A 16,600-nucleotide genomic window follows, 5' to 3' on the forward strand; every position below is an offset into this window, starting at 1 on the left:
TACCTGCCCATACCCTTACCCGCCCCTGTTGCCCTTCTCTGAGCCTTCTCCAGCACTGGTGTATCTTTTCAAAGCTGAGGCTAATGAGTTTTATACCTACCCCCTTTTCAGATGGCTGCCTACAGTTTTTAATCTCTTTATTATGTAGAAAAATGTGTCTCATATCACATAAGAAAATTAGACCCAGGCCAGTCTGGAATAATGAGCATCCTCTCTCTCTCCTCATGCTCTCCTGCAGCAGCAAGTCATCAGACCGTATGAAAAGCTCCATGACAAGAGCTAAGGGTCCCACTGAAACCCTGTGGGTGGTCTATTTTAGAGTTCAGAAGCAAACAACTTAAGATAATGTGTTTTTTCTCTATTTTGAGGACTGTTCAAGCTGATCAGTGCTGTTCAGGGCCATACCTATGGTCCCAGACTGGGCTTCCCAATGGATAGGACAGCTGGGGCTTCTTAAAAAGGATAGGACAGTTTTCTCTCCACTTTCTCAGTTTTTATGTTCTTCATGCTCTTATGGCTCAGCACCTTTCTCTCCAGCTCAGCAAACATACTGGCCTGAACCTACTGGGCATATCTGGCACATGATTATTTAGAAACTATGTACATAACTCAGGAGAGAGAGGAAAAAGAAACAGTAACAATCGGTTCCCCAATCTTTTTGCGCTGTTGCTACTGAAAATGCATCCTTGTGCTCTAAACACTGAATTGTAGAGTCCAAAGTGAAAATGGAACCATTATTGTGCTGCACTAAATGTCAGATAGGAGTACACGAAGCGAGAGCAGTTTTGTTTCTTGTTTGTTGTTTCAGCAAACAAGGATCCTGCGTTTGATATAAATACATGTCCTGTTTTTGTATGCTTCAGGTGCTGCAGCAACTTTCCTTATAACGTTTGCTGATGCATATCTGATGTGTGCAGGGGATGCAGAGACTGAGCACAGCACAAGCAAGCCCTGATCCCCATTCCATTCCCTGTCAGCACCCCCACAGGCCTATTCATAACCTGATTTTTCTGCCCCTTCTTGATTTCAGGGAGATTAGCAGCTTTCTTGTATTCTGATCCTCAGTCTAGCCAAGGTCCCACACTGTGACACAAAGCTTTCAAGCTGTGAAACTGTGGTGAGACATTATTCCCATGTCATAGTGCAAGACTTCACAGAGCACAGCTCCAGGACTCTTTAGCCCACTGAGCTTCTCTGTCCATCTGAGAGAACAGAATTTTGATTCTAGCCCTTACATATGTGTTTGCTAATCCCATTGCAGACCTGAATGTACAACAAGATATTTTGAATTTCTCTTCCCTAAGATGTAATTATATAATTTTCTCTCTCTTCCATTCACCTTCTGAATTGTAATTTTTTAATTTTTTTTTTCTTTGTTCTGCATAATTCCCCTCACCCACAGTCCTTGATTATAAGAGTGGTAAGCGACTCATTATACCTATGACTGCAGGAATCCAGCAAATGACTGAAGGTCTCCCCTTTGCATAGCTTAGAAGTAACAGTGGTAGTAGCAGCAATAACATGCAATTAATGTACTGGAAATCTAGAGAGGACAGAGAAATTAGTATGTGCATGCAACCACTAGAGAAAGAGGAGTGCTGGCATGATTGAAAGGTATATGCAGGCTTTGCCACCATTTCTGAGTATAAGCACCTGTCAGATATGAGGGGTATGTGAAAGCTTTATTCAGAGGTTTCACATCACTTTCTCCTTTTTTTGCTTCATATTCCATTGCTTAGTACCTTGCAAGTGTGATAAATGAAGGTCATGAATACACATGAGGCTGTGAATTATTTCTTTATGGAGACTAGCAAGGATCAGGACCAATTTCTCGGCTGGATCCAGACAGTAAGAGCTGTTCAAACTAAACCACACAAACAAACAGGGGATGGAGCTATGGGGAGCTTAAACCATGCAGACAGCTTGTGCCCCTTCATTTGCATAGCCTTGATTTGAAATGTTGGCTGGGACATTTAAGCCATCCTGAGCACCGTTTGACAGACATGCTTAGTTTTTAGCAAACTGGTCTGCTGCACTGCTGTCCTCTGCAGAGGTGACAGTTGCAGTGAGGTATTGTTTCCAATTTCCCTCTCTCAGTTTGTGCTCCTCCTTGGGAATGGAATGATCAGTGGGTTGAACACTCTGAGAGGTGGGAGAACAAGTATCAGAAGGGAAATTTAAGGAAGGAGTGTAAAGAAAAATCCCCCTCTACACCTGTGGGCTCTGAATTATTTACATTAAACTCTCATTTAGAGCTTAATGGCCACTTTTCATAGCACCACATATCACAAAATGCAAGACTATGTGAACATACCTGTAAAGTAATATGGCAGAAAATGAGCTTTTGAGGCTGCTTCTTTTCTATCAAGAAAATACCAGTGGCTATTTAAATATTCTGAAAATCTAATGAAAGCTTGCTTCTGATAGTAAATACTGTACAATTTCTTCCTGGAAATTACCAGTCAAATTGCTGCATGATTGCCAGAGCATTCCAGTGACTGATCACATTAATCACAGCAGCAGCAGCAGCACGGCGCAGGAGTGAGCTGCATCAGTGGGACCCACTGCCAGGTTCAAAGGCAGCTCTTAGCAATCCCTCATGTACACACCAAGCCAAGAGGAACCTATCTGCAGCCCCTTGCCCCTTGCTGGGATCTTACAGCACAGCGGGAGAGAAACTGTCCACAAAATATCCATTGACAGAAATTGGAAGGATCTTGCTTTATTTAGAGTGGTTGGCAGCACTGCCTTTGTCTGGCCATATCTGTGTCACAGAACCACACAATGCTGTGTCAGATGACCAAATGACAGCTTGTCTGAAGATCTATCAGGCTGCAGAGAAGACAGAATGAGGAGAGCTGTCTTCATCCCATCTGATCCTCTCCTCCTGAGCTCCTGATGCTGCTGTCAGCAGAGGTGCAAGTGAAGAGAACAGCAGGTCTCTTGCCTAAGTTAGTTTAAGATAAATTATTGAAAGTATTTCAAAGATTTTGGATTCTGGCTCCCAGAAAACAGCCCCTACTCTGCTTTCCCTCCAAAATAAAATCATTCCAAATGCAAGTACCTGAACTAGAGGTCTTATACTGCAAATATACGCTAATCAGGAGCATATGTCAAAAAGGAAAACAAAAGCAACTGTGTATCATGGGCTTAGCCTGCATTTACTGAACTAAATGCCAAATATTTCTTTGAAGTGAAGGGTAAGATGATCCAGTTCACTGCTTTCGAAGATACCATCTGAAGATACCACCTTGTGGCATTTTAAAATAATAAAGCCAAATTCCTTTCAAGCAGGCAAACTAATCTTCTGTCATATTTCACCTGTATAATTTAAAGTCAGCAGGCTTAATTTGCTTTTACATATACTCAAATGTGTGAAGCTTTTCCCAGTAGTATAGTGGTATCTTTGAACTTCCCAGGTTCTCAGTAGCCTTCCCTTTAAATACAGAAAATGTGATTAGATTTTTCTCTTTTATATGAGGAGCCTGAATATGGCTCCTTGCTTCAAATCCTATTCATATTAAAAATATCTGTAAACATGTGCAGCTTTTTAAAAAGTGTTGTTTCTTTGTTTCCATTTATCCCAGTGTGCATTACTGACCATGTGAAGCAACATGGTGTGCCCAACACATCTTTTCCTGTACACAGCACTCACTGACTCAATCCCTCTGAGCCTTGCCCTTTTATTTCAGAGCTCTCTCGTTGCATCTCATTCCTTAATGGTTTGGAACTACAGCAAAAAATATTCTAAATGACCAAATTATTTCTATCAGTAACCCACATGCCCGTGCATTAGTTCTAAAGACTAATCTTAATAAAGCTAACTGTCGCTTTGGTAATAAGTTATAACTAAGGACTCAAACTTTTTGACCTGAAGAGATCTGTACTGAAATTGTGCTGTCTGGGCTTTGAGGTATAACCTCAAAGCTGAACCTCATGTGGAATTTGGCCAAAGATGTCTGGAGAGGTGAAGTCAAGTTGAATAAATAAAGTTTTTAAGACTTAAAGATAAACCTTAGATGTGATATCATTAAAAATTCTGACCCCAGATGAATCAGATAAAACTCCTGAAATGGAAGTATTGTGGCTTTGTTCATTCAGCTTTGAAAATCAGGCATAGCTAACATCAACTTTGGAAGCAATTAATTTAATCCATCCATTAAAAATGTTTAGGTCATATATCTCAGAGATTGAAAGGTTGTGATTTCATAAAGCTTATCTTTAGAAATCTTCACCTTAATAATGGAAACATTTCTCTAAGCATTTCAAAACGTAACTGATGTGAAACCTACAATTTACCATTTCATATAGAATCTGTTCTTGGCCAGGCTATTTCCCCAGGCTTTTCCAGTTTTGGGGCCCATCACTTTTCCCGGTGTATCTCAAGCATAACAGCACTGACACTTCCCTGTTTTCACCTGCAACTCAGCATAAAACTGCAAACTAGCTGGTATCCTGACTCACAGTGCATTCCAAGGAAGGACAGGATTCAGCTGATGGAACATTCTGCCACTACAGCTGCATCGCCCTCAAACACGGCAGCCTCACAGGCACGCAGCTCATTGCCAGGGCAACTTTATAGGGAAAACACAGTAAAACTTCCGAATAGTACATTTCAAAGGTACTTTCTTGCTGCTGCTTTCCACGAAGTTTCTCTCCTTTGTGGATAAGCAATCATTGTCTTCAGCTGCTTCCACTGCCAGGCTACTGATGCCACAAACAGGGACTCCCAGCTCCGGCAGGACAGTTGCCACCAATCTGCAGCTCCATGCACAGGTGCAAGATAGAAAATTCAGCTTCTCCATTTTATAGAAAAGCAGATGATTCAAAAATCAGTTTCAGTTTCACATACCAGCTCTGAGGGCATCTTCTGAGTTCTTGTCTAAAGCAAATTTTGTGAGAGAACCATAATAATGAGAAAAGTTACTCCTTGAGTGAAGGCACTGGAGTATCTAATTAAAAAGTTATCCGTTTGCACTAGGACTTATATTTATAGCATGTCTCTGATCTCTGGTATGAACAGTCTGACTGTGCTCTCTCTCACAAACTGAGGGGTGTCATGTGAGGCTGAATTTCCCTGAGCAGAGCTCCCGGGCACCTCTGCATCCAGCAGCATGCCAGTGCTGTGGCTCAGCCTGCTCTGCCTGCCCAAAGCCAGGAGGAGCTGACACACTCCGGGAGTATCCCAAGCCAAAGTCCCAGGCAGCATCAGCACAGGCTTAGCAGACAGTGCCATCTGCATTCAGAAACATGTCAGAGGAGCCTGGAAGCAAACCTGGTAGGTGTAGCTTTCAGTCAGAGGATCACAACATCCATTTCCTCAGGGATCATGAGATCAGGTTTAAGGTCCTGAGCACAAGGAACAGGCCAGAGTCATCACTCCAGACATGCTGTCTTTTAACTTTCCCAGGTTTTAGAGGACTTAGAAAAGTTTACCTCTGCAGTGAGTGCCCAAACTGAAAAGTTGAGAGCCAGAACTAAACCTTGTAGCAAAAACACCCCTCTTCTATAGTAGAGACAAAAGCAAAACTTTCCAAATTTACTAGGGTGCAAGAAATTGCGTAAGTTGCTTTTGCCTTTTGTATCTGGAATTTTTCACTCTGTCTTTGCCTCATTCCTAGTCTCCTCTGCTCTGTTTTCCTCCTTCTCACTCTATTTTGTTTTTATTTTTGCTCCCCCAGGTATAATTTCCGAGGCTTCCGCTGGCTCCAGGCTATGATCTTTGCCATAGAAGAAATAAACAGTAGCCCAACTCTCCTGCCCAACATGACCCTGGGATATAGGATATTTGACACTTGCAATACAGTCTCGAAAGCCCTGGAGGCCACACTGAGTTTTGTGGCCCAAAACAAGATAGACTCCTTGAACCTGGATGAATTCTGTAACTGCTCAGAACATATCCCTTCCACCATTGCAGTCGTGGGAGCAACTGGCTCTGGCATCTCCACTGCTGTGGCCAATCTGCTGGGACTCTTTTACATACCTCAGGTACGCTTCCACCTCACTTGTTTAGGTTACAGAAATGGCTCTGCAGAGACTAAGCAAAGGTTGCTTAACCTTTGCCATTTCCAATAGAATTTATAGGAGAGAAACAATAAAATGGGGGTCGGGAGGGGGGTGGGTGTCGTTGTTATGATAGAAATGTGTCTTGATAGCACTTTGCAGTTCCCAAATGTCAAGGTTACTGAGCAGCCACAACAACATCTGGCCAACAGCAGCCTAGCCTACGAGGACTGGAGTCCTCTAGAGTGTGAATACAGCAGTAACTGTAAGCATTCTGACTCTGCTGGAGCCAGTGCCAGCATCCATGGCCCCATCCTTTTAAGAGGCTTGTTGATCTGCCAAGGCCTTAAGTAAAGGATAAGGCTCGCTTAATTTTGTTGCTCTTGATTTTACTTTTTCTACATTGAAGTCAGCTTTGGAAAAAGTGCTTGGCCTTATCCATTTAAATGTTACCTTGTATAGCCTAACACTTCCAATCCCTCTTCCAAAATTAATAGAGGTGCCAGAGCTCACAAGAGCCCTTATAACAAGATTGTGTCAGAATGTGCTCTCAGTCTGTCCTGAGAAATGTATCTTTGCTTCAGCCAGGGCTCCTGTTCCCATCCTCACCACGAATGAAGAAGGAAGGATTCTTGATTGCCCTGTGCACAGTAATATATCTTGTCTGTTGAGTCTTATCAGTCTGACTCCTTTCAGGAGTCTGAAAAAGCTGGACATTTGGTCTCTGAGCAGGGCAAGAATGGTTTAAGCTGTGCTATCTGGGTATTGCCCAGAGTGGCACTGGGAGCTGGCAAGTAATAAACACCCTGATGACATCTTATGGGGCATTGTTGATTTACACATCACATTACCAGGTGAACAGGGGCAGCCGAGAAGGGTTGGTGAGTTCAACTGAACGTAAGAGATGTTTGTAGTTCTCAGACTTTCTCTTTAAACAGAGAATGGTATTTATCCTGTGAGGCAGTAGCCTTATCTAGAGGCTGCAGAAAAGGGTAGATGTCAGGAGGTTCAGTTCTGGAACGAAGTCTCAGCCAGGTGGTTGAAGCATGACAACTGAAAGCAGGCTTTTAGACTGGCAGATGTTGGGTAGAATTGTCATAGCCATTTATAGAAAGGCCATTAGCATTATTAGGCCCTGCATTTCAGTAGGAGTTGGAGGTGTATTTTACAATTAATGTACGGCTCATTACTCATTCTGCTGACGTAGACACTGAAAATGTTACAACTTCTGTTTTTCAGTACCTCAGGTCAGGGTCCCCCTGCAGCACATGAGGCAGTGGGACGCATTGCCTCTACTCCTGGAAAAAGGCTGATAGGTGAGAGTAGCACTGGGCAAGAGCCTGTCCAGCTCACAGTACAGCTCTGTGAAAGGAGGGTTTACTGCTGTGGCCCTTGAAACTGCACTGTGAGACCTTCTTTTCTTTCTTCTTGCAGAAGTATTAAATGACAGAGTTTAGCAAGAAGACAAGGTTTTCTGTAAATTTCCACTTTATACAAAATGAACTGTTTATAGAAGACTTTTTCAAATGAGAGTCAGTCCTAAAGAATTCAGATACTAATCTCAAAATGTGTTTTAGAAGTTCTCCAGATCTTTAAACAGTTATTATCTGGGGTTTAAGGTTTTCTTCCTACTTGAAGATAATTCAAATTATATCTTAAGAGCATGTGGCACTTGTTCTGATTAGGAAAATAAAATATTTCATTATAGTTTCAGAAAAGGAAATAAAATCCAGCTTTAACCATAAAACATGGTGGCTTATGAAGCATGGACTGGCTTCTTTGCTGATTCTGGCCAGCAATCAGGAAACACTGCTAAAGTAGCATTACCATAACACACTGCTGATATACAGCATATTTTTCTCATGTCAGCTGACACGGATTGTATATAAAAGGCAAAAGGAGCCTGTTTAAGAATGGGGATGGATGTCAAAGGCAAGGACAGAAAGACAGAGTAGCTTTGGAATGGCAATACCATCCTGCTGTCTCATGTCTGGTTCAGGATAGAGAAAACCTGTGTTTTGTCTTAATTCAGTGCATTTCCCTCATTTATCTAGATGGCACATTCTTTTTATTTCTGGATTTGACAGAAATCTTTGCCATTCCTCCAATCTAGAGTCCATTTCTCTCTCCCTCAGACCCTTGACCTCGCAGGTGGGCAGAAGCTGGCTCCAGCCTCTCAGGTCCAAGCAGCTGCTCCTGTATGAGTGCCTCGGTAGGACAGGCACAGCTAGAAGAACCCTCAGGGTGGATCACCTGCAAACACAGGCTGAGAAAATGTGGTTCCCAGGCTGACAGTGATGCTAGGTAAATGGAGGCAGTTTATTTCAGGCGTTTCACTTTATGGTGTGTTTTGCTTGTGTGCTGTGCTCTGACAGGTCAGCTATGCCTCATCCAGTCGTCTCCTGAGCAATAAGAACCAGTTCAAGTCCTTCCTGCGCACAATCCCCAACGATGAGCATCAGGCCACAGCCATGGCAGACATCATCGAGTACTTTCGCTGGAACTGGGTGGGAACAATCGCAGCTGATGATGACTATGGCCGGCCAGGGATTGAAAAATTTCGGGAAGAGGCGGAGGAGAGAGATATCTGCATTGATTTTAGCGAGCTCATCTCCCAGTACTCAGACGAAGAGGAGATCCAGCAGGTGGTAGAGGTCATCCAGAACTCCACAGCAAGAGTGATTGTTGTTTTTTCCAGTGGCCCAGATCTGGAGCCTCTCATCAAAGAGATTGTCAGGAGAAACATCACCGGCAAGATCTGGCTGGCAAGCGAGGCCTGGGCCAGCTCTTCCCTGATAGCCATGCCGGAGTTCTTCCGTGTCATCGGCAGCACCATCGGGTTTGCACTGAAGGCAGGACAGATCCCAGGCTTCCGTGAGTTCCTGCAGAAGGTGCATCCCAAGAAGTCCACCAACAACGGCTTTGCCAAGGAGTTTTGGGAGGAGACATTTAACTGCTATCTCCCTGATGGATCCAAAAATTCTCCTGCTTCAACTTCCTTCCACAAGGGCCACGAAGAGGGGCTGGGAGCTGGAAATGGAACGTCTGCCTTCCGACCTCCGTGCACAGGGGATGAGAACATCACCAGCGTGGAGACACCGTACATGGACTACACGCACTTGCGGATATCCTATAACGTGTACTTGGCAGTGTATTCCATCGCCCATGCCTTGCAGGATATTTATACCTGTACCCCTGGGAAGGGACTCTTCACCAACGGGTCCTGTGCAGACATAAAGAAGGTGGAGGCATGGCAGGTAAGCCCTTCGTTCGTGTGCCTGTGCAATATACCTGCAGAAGGAAAGACAAGCTGTCCCAAATGCCCTTTAGGGTGCCTTTCCTAATCCTGGGTCTCAAACGCAGCATAATGCTCCTGGGATGCAGTGTCTGACTGTGTCTGAGGTAGGTGCATGCTCCCACCCACAGGGAATGTGAGGTAAGTTGGGCTAGGCCTGCAGTGAAAGGGGCTTACACCAGGTTAAATTTTCTTGCATTTGCTGCGGGCCAAAAGTGCACACACAGACAATTACCACAGCCTGGCTGACGCAAGGTAACTTGATCATATATTGAGCCTTACATAAACAAGAGGGCCTGGGAAGAACACATAAACAAGGAAAACAGTTTTTAGAGTTCATTTTGTTTGGCAAGCTTTAAATCTTTTGCAATCCCACAGCAATTTTCCATACAGGCTGTATTTTTTCCTCACAGTTTTAAGCTTATATAGGATCAATCCAAAGAAGATTGAGTATTGAAGGAAAATAATGTGTGGCTCTTGGGCAGAAAATAGATAGCTGCTTTGATTTGGCAGTGTATTTGTGAACTGATGAAATTATATTAATGACTTAGTCCCATTTACCCATTCATTCAATGCATTCTGCCCACTGGCACATGGATCACATTTTGTCTTCTGATCCTTTATGAATACTCTCTACCTTACTATGTGTTTGATCATGCTATCCAATGAGGTATTCACTTTGTGCTGTTAACATCTACTGCATTCTTAACACAATTAGCATGGACTGATGATGATATGCCAAATAGGTAGCAAATTCTGTCTGCCTCATTCTGGTTGTCACAAAACACTTGAACCCAAACATGCCTGAAATCAGAACACAAGTGAATAAAAGGATCACCTCCCTATTTGCACGGGTGTTTTCCTCTCTTTGGGATAGTCTAACCAAAACAAAGCCTGCCCTGGCCACAAACTGCAGATGTCAGGTTACATTCACATATGGGAACTGCAGTTTGGTTCCTGTCTAGTCTCAGTTAACTCAAAAACATCGGTCAGATCAAAGTAAAAGGCTTTGTCTTGGCATTTATGGGAAACTTGCACTGCTCTAGGTGCCTGAAAAGGTTCATAAAAACCACTTTACTCGGAGCTGATGAGTGCAAGATTTGACCCTGATTTAGAGGAATCCTGCAATTGCTGGTTGTCTCTAAAATTTCTGTCTTTCAAAGCTATTCTGCTTTTCAGGAAAATACTGGCAGAAATGGGCAAGTCACAGACAGATTTAGCGTTCACTGTTGTCAGTAAAAATGATCCAGAATAAATGTAGTTTAATTCATTCCTTTATGCCTTGTCAGCTTGGAAAGTAAAGCTGGATATTCATGCCATTGTTAAGTAAAAGAATGTGTTTGTTGAAGATTCCATGCTTGAGAAGAACGACCTCTCGTTTCTGTGTTGCTTGTCGGGTGCTGAAGGATATACACATCAAAATGTACAACATCCTGCTGATCTAGGCATTTGGGTACACATACCTGCCTGAGAGGAGGGAATCAGCAAGGAGTGTGTAGAGAATAACCTCAGTGGGCAGGAGCAGGGAGTGCTAGAAAGGAACAGGCTATACTTATAACCACCACCATCATATGACGGCTTTCAAGCCTACTTGTGCATTTTTTTTTCACTTTGTTTCAAAATCAAACACATGAATAGCAGGTAAATGCCAAATTTGTGTGCACACCTACTTCATACCAGGCATTGCCATTCATTACCTTCAGGAAGATTTCCTCAGCCCTGGGAGCAATGAGTTCACCTCACAAACATGCAGCCTCCAGCATTTCCAGAGTGATTTTCTGAGAACCACACAGAAAAAAAATCTTTCTAGTAAAGTCAGTGTCATTTGCAGTGGTACTTCTGCCAGTGTTCACTGCCTGCTCCCTTTCTCACAGCCAGGTCAGGCTTTTCTTGATGGGAAGTGACCCAAGAGAGCAAGGACAGTGCTAGGAGGCCCCCGTAGCTGTGACTGGAGGGCAGCTGCTCACGGTGTGTGCAATTACTGGCCAGGTGCTGTGTGCTACAGATAAGGTGAACCTGCTGAACTTGTGGCTCCATTAGCCTGAGCTCCTGTCCAGAGCAGCCCTTGCCAGCAGGGTCAGTGGCTGGGGAGCAAAAATGGTACATCCCACAATTTATTTATGTACCATTTAATTTTGTTGCCTTTCAACGGCATTATCCTTTTATCACATATGAGGTTTTTATTGTTGGTTGCTGATTGCAAATTTTATGTACTTATAACACAAATCTTCTGGGGGATATGTTCTGTATAATTTGTGAAGGCTGCTTGTGTGGGTCCATATAAACCCAGGATTTTTACCTCAGCAGTCAGTTTATTTGAAATGGACAGGCTAGCCCAAATCACTGTGAGCTGGTTAAACTGAGTGAAGTTCTCCTATTAAAAATTTACCATCTATAGTTTAAGAAGGCTCTAGGTGTGATTCAGCTTCGGAGCGCAGGATTTTTGTCTCCTAAGGTGAAATATCAAGTACTACCAACTTTCACGCTTACTTATTTGTAGCTACTTCTTTAAAAAACTGTTTGCTCATTTTCTCCACCTGGGTCAGTGATCTGTGACAGACCCTGACCATAAACCCTGACCAGTCTTGCTTCCTTTTGTTTTACCAGTGCCTCTGAAGCTGGCTATGGGCATTCCCATTGGAGATGGGATGGCCAGCCAAAGCTGTCTGGCTGCCCAGCGTGTGCAGGGATGCAAGCACAGGCAGAGCTGGCGAGAAGGCAGGGCAACTTCCAGGCTGTGCCCGGAGAAACCTGTGCCACTCATTCCACATGCAGAGCTGGCCAGGGAATCAGAATCCTGTGTCTGAAAATGGGGCAGCTGACACTTCAGAACCCTGCAGAAAATTGTAGATTTTATTAGGATGCCTGTGCTGCCCTTATTCTGAGTGATCTGAGCTGTTTTAAGAATCTGCACTGCTGCAAGGCAAAAGATAATCGAGGTGCACACCTTTGCAAGATGCCTGCTGCAAAGGGCAGACAGTATTGTCTGCGTGTGCCATTGTTGTGTCCTGCACAATATTGAACAAGATCAGATCAATTACTTCTTTTTGCACTGTTTTGTTCAGGTAACAAAAAGGTGCAGGGCAATCCCGAACAAAATGTATAAATGCTGTCACTTCAGGGCAAAGCAAAATTTTATAAAAAGCACTAAGAATTAAAGTGCATGGGTGCAAATAGTAGAACAGAAAAAAAAATCCTCATAAAGGTTTCCAATACCTCTGGCTGTCAGAAGGCCACTCTCTTCTGCTAAGGGCTTGTAACTTTTTAGGAGACCATATCAAGTAGAGCTGATTCTGTGTGTTGCTCTGGCTTGTGGACTTGCCTACCCAAACACAGCCTCTCCCATAAGCTACAGAATGGAAGTGGGAAGTTATGGCAAGGGGTGGGATGCAGGCTGAGAAATGCTATACTGATGCTGCCTCTTTGTCAAAATTCCCTGATTTTTGGCCTCCATAACTGCTTTAACAATCTGGTTTTGAAGCCCTTTTTTCTTAATATCTTCCCTGATAAGATTTCTCAAGTCCCTCAAGTTCCTTCATTTTGTTAGTCAAATAGCTCATGAGGCTATTTCTGTGGTCACTTCTAGAAAAAGTCCATTTGTTCTTTTTTCAGTTCCCCTCTGAACATTTCCAGGAGCCTCTCTGGTGTCCCTCTCTCACTACAAACACCCTGTGGTCCTGCAAAAAAAAAAATAGGGAGAAAACTAATAGGGAATCTGTCCTTCAGAGCAAATATTTCCTGCTGCATATTATTTCTGTGTGAGAAGATGAAAGACCTGTCTTTTCTTCAGACTGAGGTCACTCAGTTTCTGCCCATTCATTTGGATCCTTGATGAGCAGCTGCTGGACCTCTCTTTGTCTTGCAGTAAAAGCATTGTGATTAAATGGGGAAGACAGGCTCCCATTTAGGTGCCTGAGATCTGAGAAGGCAAAGGTGTGCAGCCACAGGGTCACTGAGCAGAGCATCTTTGGTTGACTCCCAGACAATTTGCAGGTTGCTGTTACACTGGAGGCTTTGAACTTTGGCATGAGTGAAAAGCAAGATCTCTCTTAGGCACCAAGGCAAAGCACAGTGCAAGGGCTGAAAAATGTGTTGTGCTAATGATTCACAGGTTAGAGACATGCTTGTGTGTATTATTCTATACCTGGAAATCTGACTGACCTCAGACTCAGTGAAAAGTTGCCATATGCTGTTCCACAAAATAAAAACAAATACAAAATGGCTTCATCTAGCAACACCTAAATTCTTTTGTTCCACTTGTGCACCTCCCAGCCAACAGTTCCTTCCTCAGTGCTGGTGATGTGCATTGTGAAGAGGTAAAAATGCACTGGCACCTTCTCCAGCTTTACATTTAGGTGTGTCTGCCTGGCTGGAAGTTGATTGTGCAAGGCTTTAAAGAAGTAAATAATGCCTTAGATGACATAGACCTTTGAGCCTAATGGCTTATCTAATCAATTTTGTGTCTATTAAACTAGAGGCCTATCTGAACCATTCAAAACCAGCTGCTTTGTGATATACAGAATTAAACAGTATCAGAACAGCTATTAGCTACGGCTGGTGGGAAAATTTGGGGGGAATCACAAAGAAAACAGAGGAAGCTCTTGGATGTCAGGCAACTGCAAAACCTTGCCTACTCTGCATTACAAATGCACTGGAGATGTACTTGTTGTGAACAGAAGGCAAGAGGTGTGCCTTTGTTGTGTGAGACAGAATGGAGAGGGACACTACTTGAGCCACACACAGAAATGTGGGGGTCAGTAGAGCAAACACAGCTATTTCCCCCGGGCCAATAACAGACAATTGCTTTTTCATCAGTTTGAAGATAACAACTTGCCATCAGCTGAGAGCATCAACTAAGCAGACAATAGATGGAGGATTATTTAGATGTCTCTACAGCTAAAAGGAGAAAGACTTAACTGGACTCACCAGTAGAAAATGTGATGGGAAACAATTGCCCTGACAAGACTGCTAGAAGGAGGGTGAATGAACTGCATGCAGCAAATACAACAAAGGAGTTATGGTTATTAATTGCTAAGTAAAGAAAGGCTGAGATTCTTCTGAATTGGGGTAGTATACACTGCCTGATGACCAAACCCACAGTATTCTTGTCTGACCCCAAACACATTGAATTTTTCATAAAAGTCACCTTTCATATAGTCATTTATGTGCTGCTTTACAACAAAAGCTGTATTTGAAAAGAACTTTTTGTATTTGTGAAGCTCATTTATTAAGTACTTCTGTCAGTTGGGGAAAAGTCAGTTTTCAGCTTAGAGTGGGAATTTTAGGGAAGGCTCCATGAAATGCCCATACAATGTCTCTCTGTAACAACTTCAGATAACAATTATCCCTTGAATTACCAAGACCTCAGACACCAGTATCTGTTACAAAGACACAGCATGTCTTTGTTGCACAAAAGGATGTAAAATTTCTTACAGGACTGACCTTTCCTGATACTACTCACAAATGGAGCTGGTGACAAAGGGCACCTTGAGAGCTTCCTAAAGGCACTCACAAAGTGGGATGAGGAAACAAATGGATATATAAAAAAATTCCATTTATCCCAAGATGGGGTTGAAGCTAACTTCAAAGTCATGATAACCCTAGCATAGGTTATTATTTCATTTCTTTCTGGCTAGTCAGCTATCTTCACAAACACTTTACTAACCAGTCACTGTTAGTTATCCCCAAAGTGAACTTTTATGCACTATTAAGGACTGGTGTTGCTCCACACAGAGGTTAGGAGGAACAAATTACTCTTGTTAGGAGAACAAATTACTTTTTATGGGCACCCTTTTGCCTTGTAGAATTATAAGAGTGATCTTCCAACTGGACTAGGAGCAATATTTTGTCTGAAATAACTTTTGTCCTTTCAGAGTCTGTAAAAAGAAAGACATGAAAGACTGAAGAAATCAAAGTCTTGACATGAGATTTCTTTGTTGGCCAAGACTTACATTGATAGAGGAGATGGAAAAATCAGATTTAAGCCAGTAGCCAAGTGTAACATGTGCCCAGACACAGTAACTGAATCCCCTGGAACATTAGCTGACTATTGATTGGACCCGTGACTGTGCTTGCCCACTCTGAATGTCTGAAACACTTGCATGAGTGCAGTTAACTCACTGTGACTGTAGGAGACTTTGGGACTCTTTTTTTCCCATGGATAGTACTTCTTGAATAGATTATAAATAAGCATTGAATTCAGGTTTCATGGATTACCATGGTTCTGTTAAAAGAAATGACACCTAGAGTGCAAAATCTGTTGGTTCTCATTCTAACAAAGAATGCTTACCCAAGCATTGAAGGAGTTCATCTCACAGCTCCAAATAGGAATGAATTTCCAGTGGAAAGCTATGACTTTCTCCTGGCCTAGGGAGCAGCACAGTTCTCAAAGCAGTATCAGCAGTGCTCTGTGCAGGATGCAGTGTCAGACCTCACTGGGGCTCTGAAGAGACTGATCCATAAAGGGCTGTTTGGAGAAAGTGACAGCAAAGGGCTGTAAAGGGACACATCTACACAGCTGTTCTCTGCACAGCTGGGCAGGGATGGCATTAAACACCTCCCAGAAAAAAACATTTCAATCAGACTTTGTTTACACAAGACAACATATGTGAATTATACTACTTGAAAACAATGAGCACTTGAACCTTTGGGGCTGCTAGTAGCTTTAATAATAGGACCATTTTTTTACGTATTATTTAACATTAAACCTTAATAAATAATAAGAGCCCTATCTTAAGCTGTTAGGTACTTCACCATAACAGTTATTGTGCAGTATGGTGATGTCCCAAGAGCATTAAAGCATCATTTACTCAGTTAGGACTCCTGCCAATAGATTCACCCTTAGTACACAGCAACCTGGGCTATTGCACCTAATGGATTTCTCCATGTTACATTTGCTGCAAGTGACAACCAAAGCAATAATGGCATCAAATCTAGACTAAGTGGCTCTGATTTTTTTCATGCCATGGCTGTAGGTAAAGACAGCAGCACACAGCACAAAATACCATCTAGCAGCACTGACAATTAGGTTTCATTGTACCTGTTCAAATGCCTTTTTCTGTCCAGAGACCATCTCTCTCCACAAAACCTCAGCAGAAACCTACAGCATGTTTAAATGTAGTCACTTTCCAAATGATCATGCAGCTTGAAATTCTTTATAAAAATAATTAGGTAAATTTATGCCACGTTCAGGAAAGTAAGTAATCTTGATCCTTCTAAAGGCTGCTTCACATTGAATGTAAAACCTAGGTATTTAATTTCTGAAAGGCTGTGTTTGACAGCCAAACTTGTGTTCAGCAAGAT

At 42.8% G+C, this 16,600-nt stretch overlaps 1 protein-coding gene and 2 long non-coding RNA genes across 10 annotated transcripts in view; 2 read left to right on the forward strand and 1 right to left on the reverse strand.

Moving 5' to 3' along the window:
• The window catches only part of CASR (calcium sensing receptor), a 93,416-nt gene that overhangs the window by 54,789 nt on the left and 22,027 nt on the right, over nucleotides 1–16,600 (forward strand). For 7 of the 8 annotated variants that reach the window (XM_064410372.1, XM_064410374.1, XM_064410375.1 and 4 more), the window contains 2 exons: nucleotides 5,682–5,988; nucleotides 8,379–9,260. In XM_064410372.1, coding sequence (XP_064266442.1) covers nucleotides 5,682–5,988; nucleotides 8,379–9,260 — 1,189 coding nt within the window. Of the gene's footprint in view, nucleotides 1–5,681; nucleotides 5,989–6,856; nucleotides 6,901–8,378; nucleotides 9,261–16,600 lie in introns of those variants that run through there. The other variant, XM_064410378.1, reaches the window with a different exon arrangement.
• LOC135295588 (uncharacterized) lies at nucleotides 1,039–1,954 on the forward strand. Its single transcript, XR_010357712.1, has 3 exons — nucleotides 1,039–1,306; nucleotides 1,451–1,614; nucleotides 1,740–1,954. It is a non-coding gene; the product is annotated as an uncharacterized LOC135295588 (long non-coding RNA).
• LOC135294738 (uncharacterized) lies at nucleotides 2,543–8,382 on the reverse strand. The gene is made up of 3 exons (XR_010356797.1): nucleotides 6,457–8,382; nucleotides 4,300–4,882; nucleotides 2,543–2,947 (listed from the first exon to the last, which is right to left on the reverse strand). It is a non-coding gene; the product is annotated as an uncharacterized LOC135294738 (long non-coding RNA).

The sequence above is a fragment of the Passer domesticus genome, chromosome 2, assembly GCF_036417665.1.
Source record: "Passer domesticus isolate bPasDom1 chromosome 2, bPasDom1.hap1, whole genome shotgun sequence".
In the NCBI taxonomy this organism is placed as follows: domain Eukaryota; kingdom Metazoa; phylum Chordata; class Aves; order Passeriformes; family Passeridae; genus Passer; species Passer domesticus.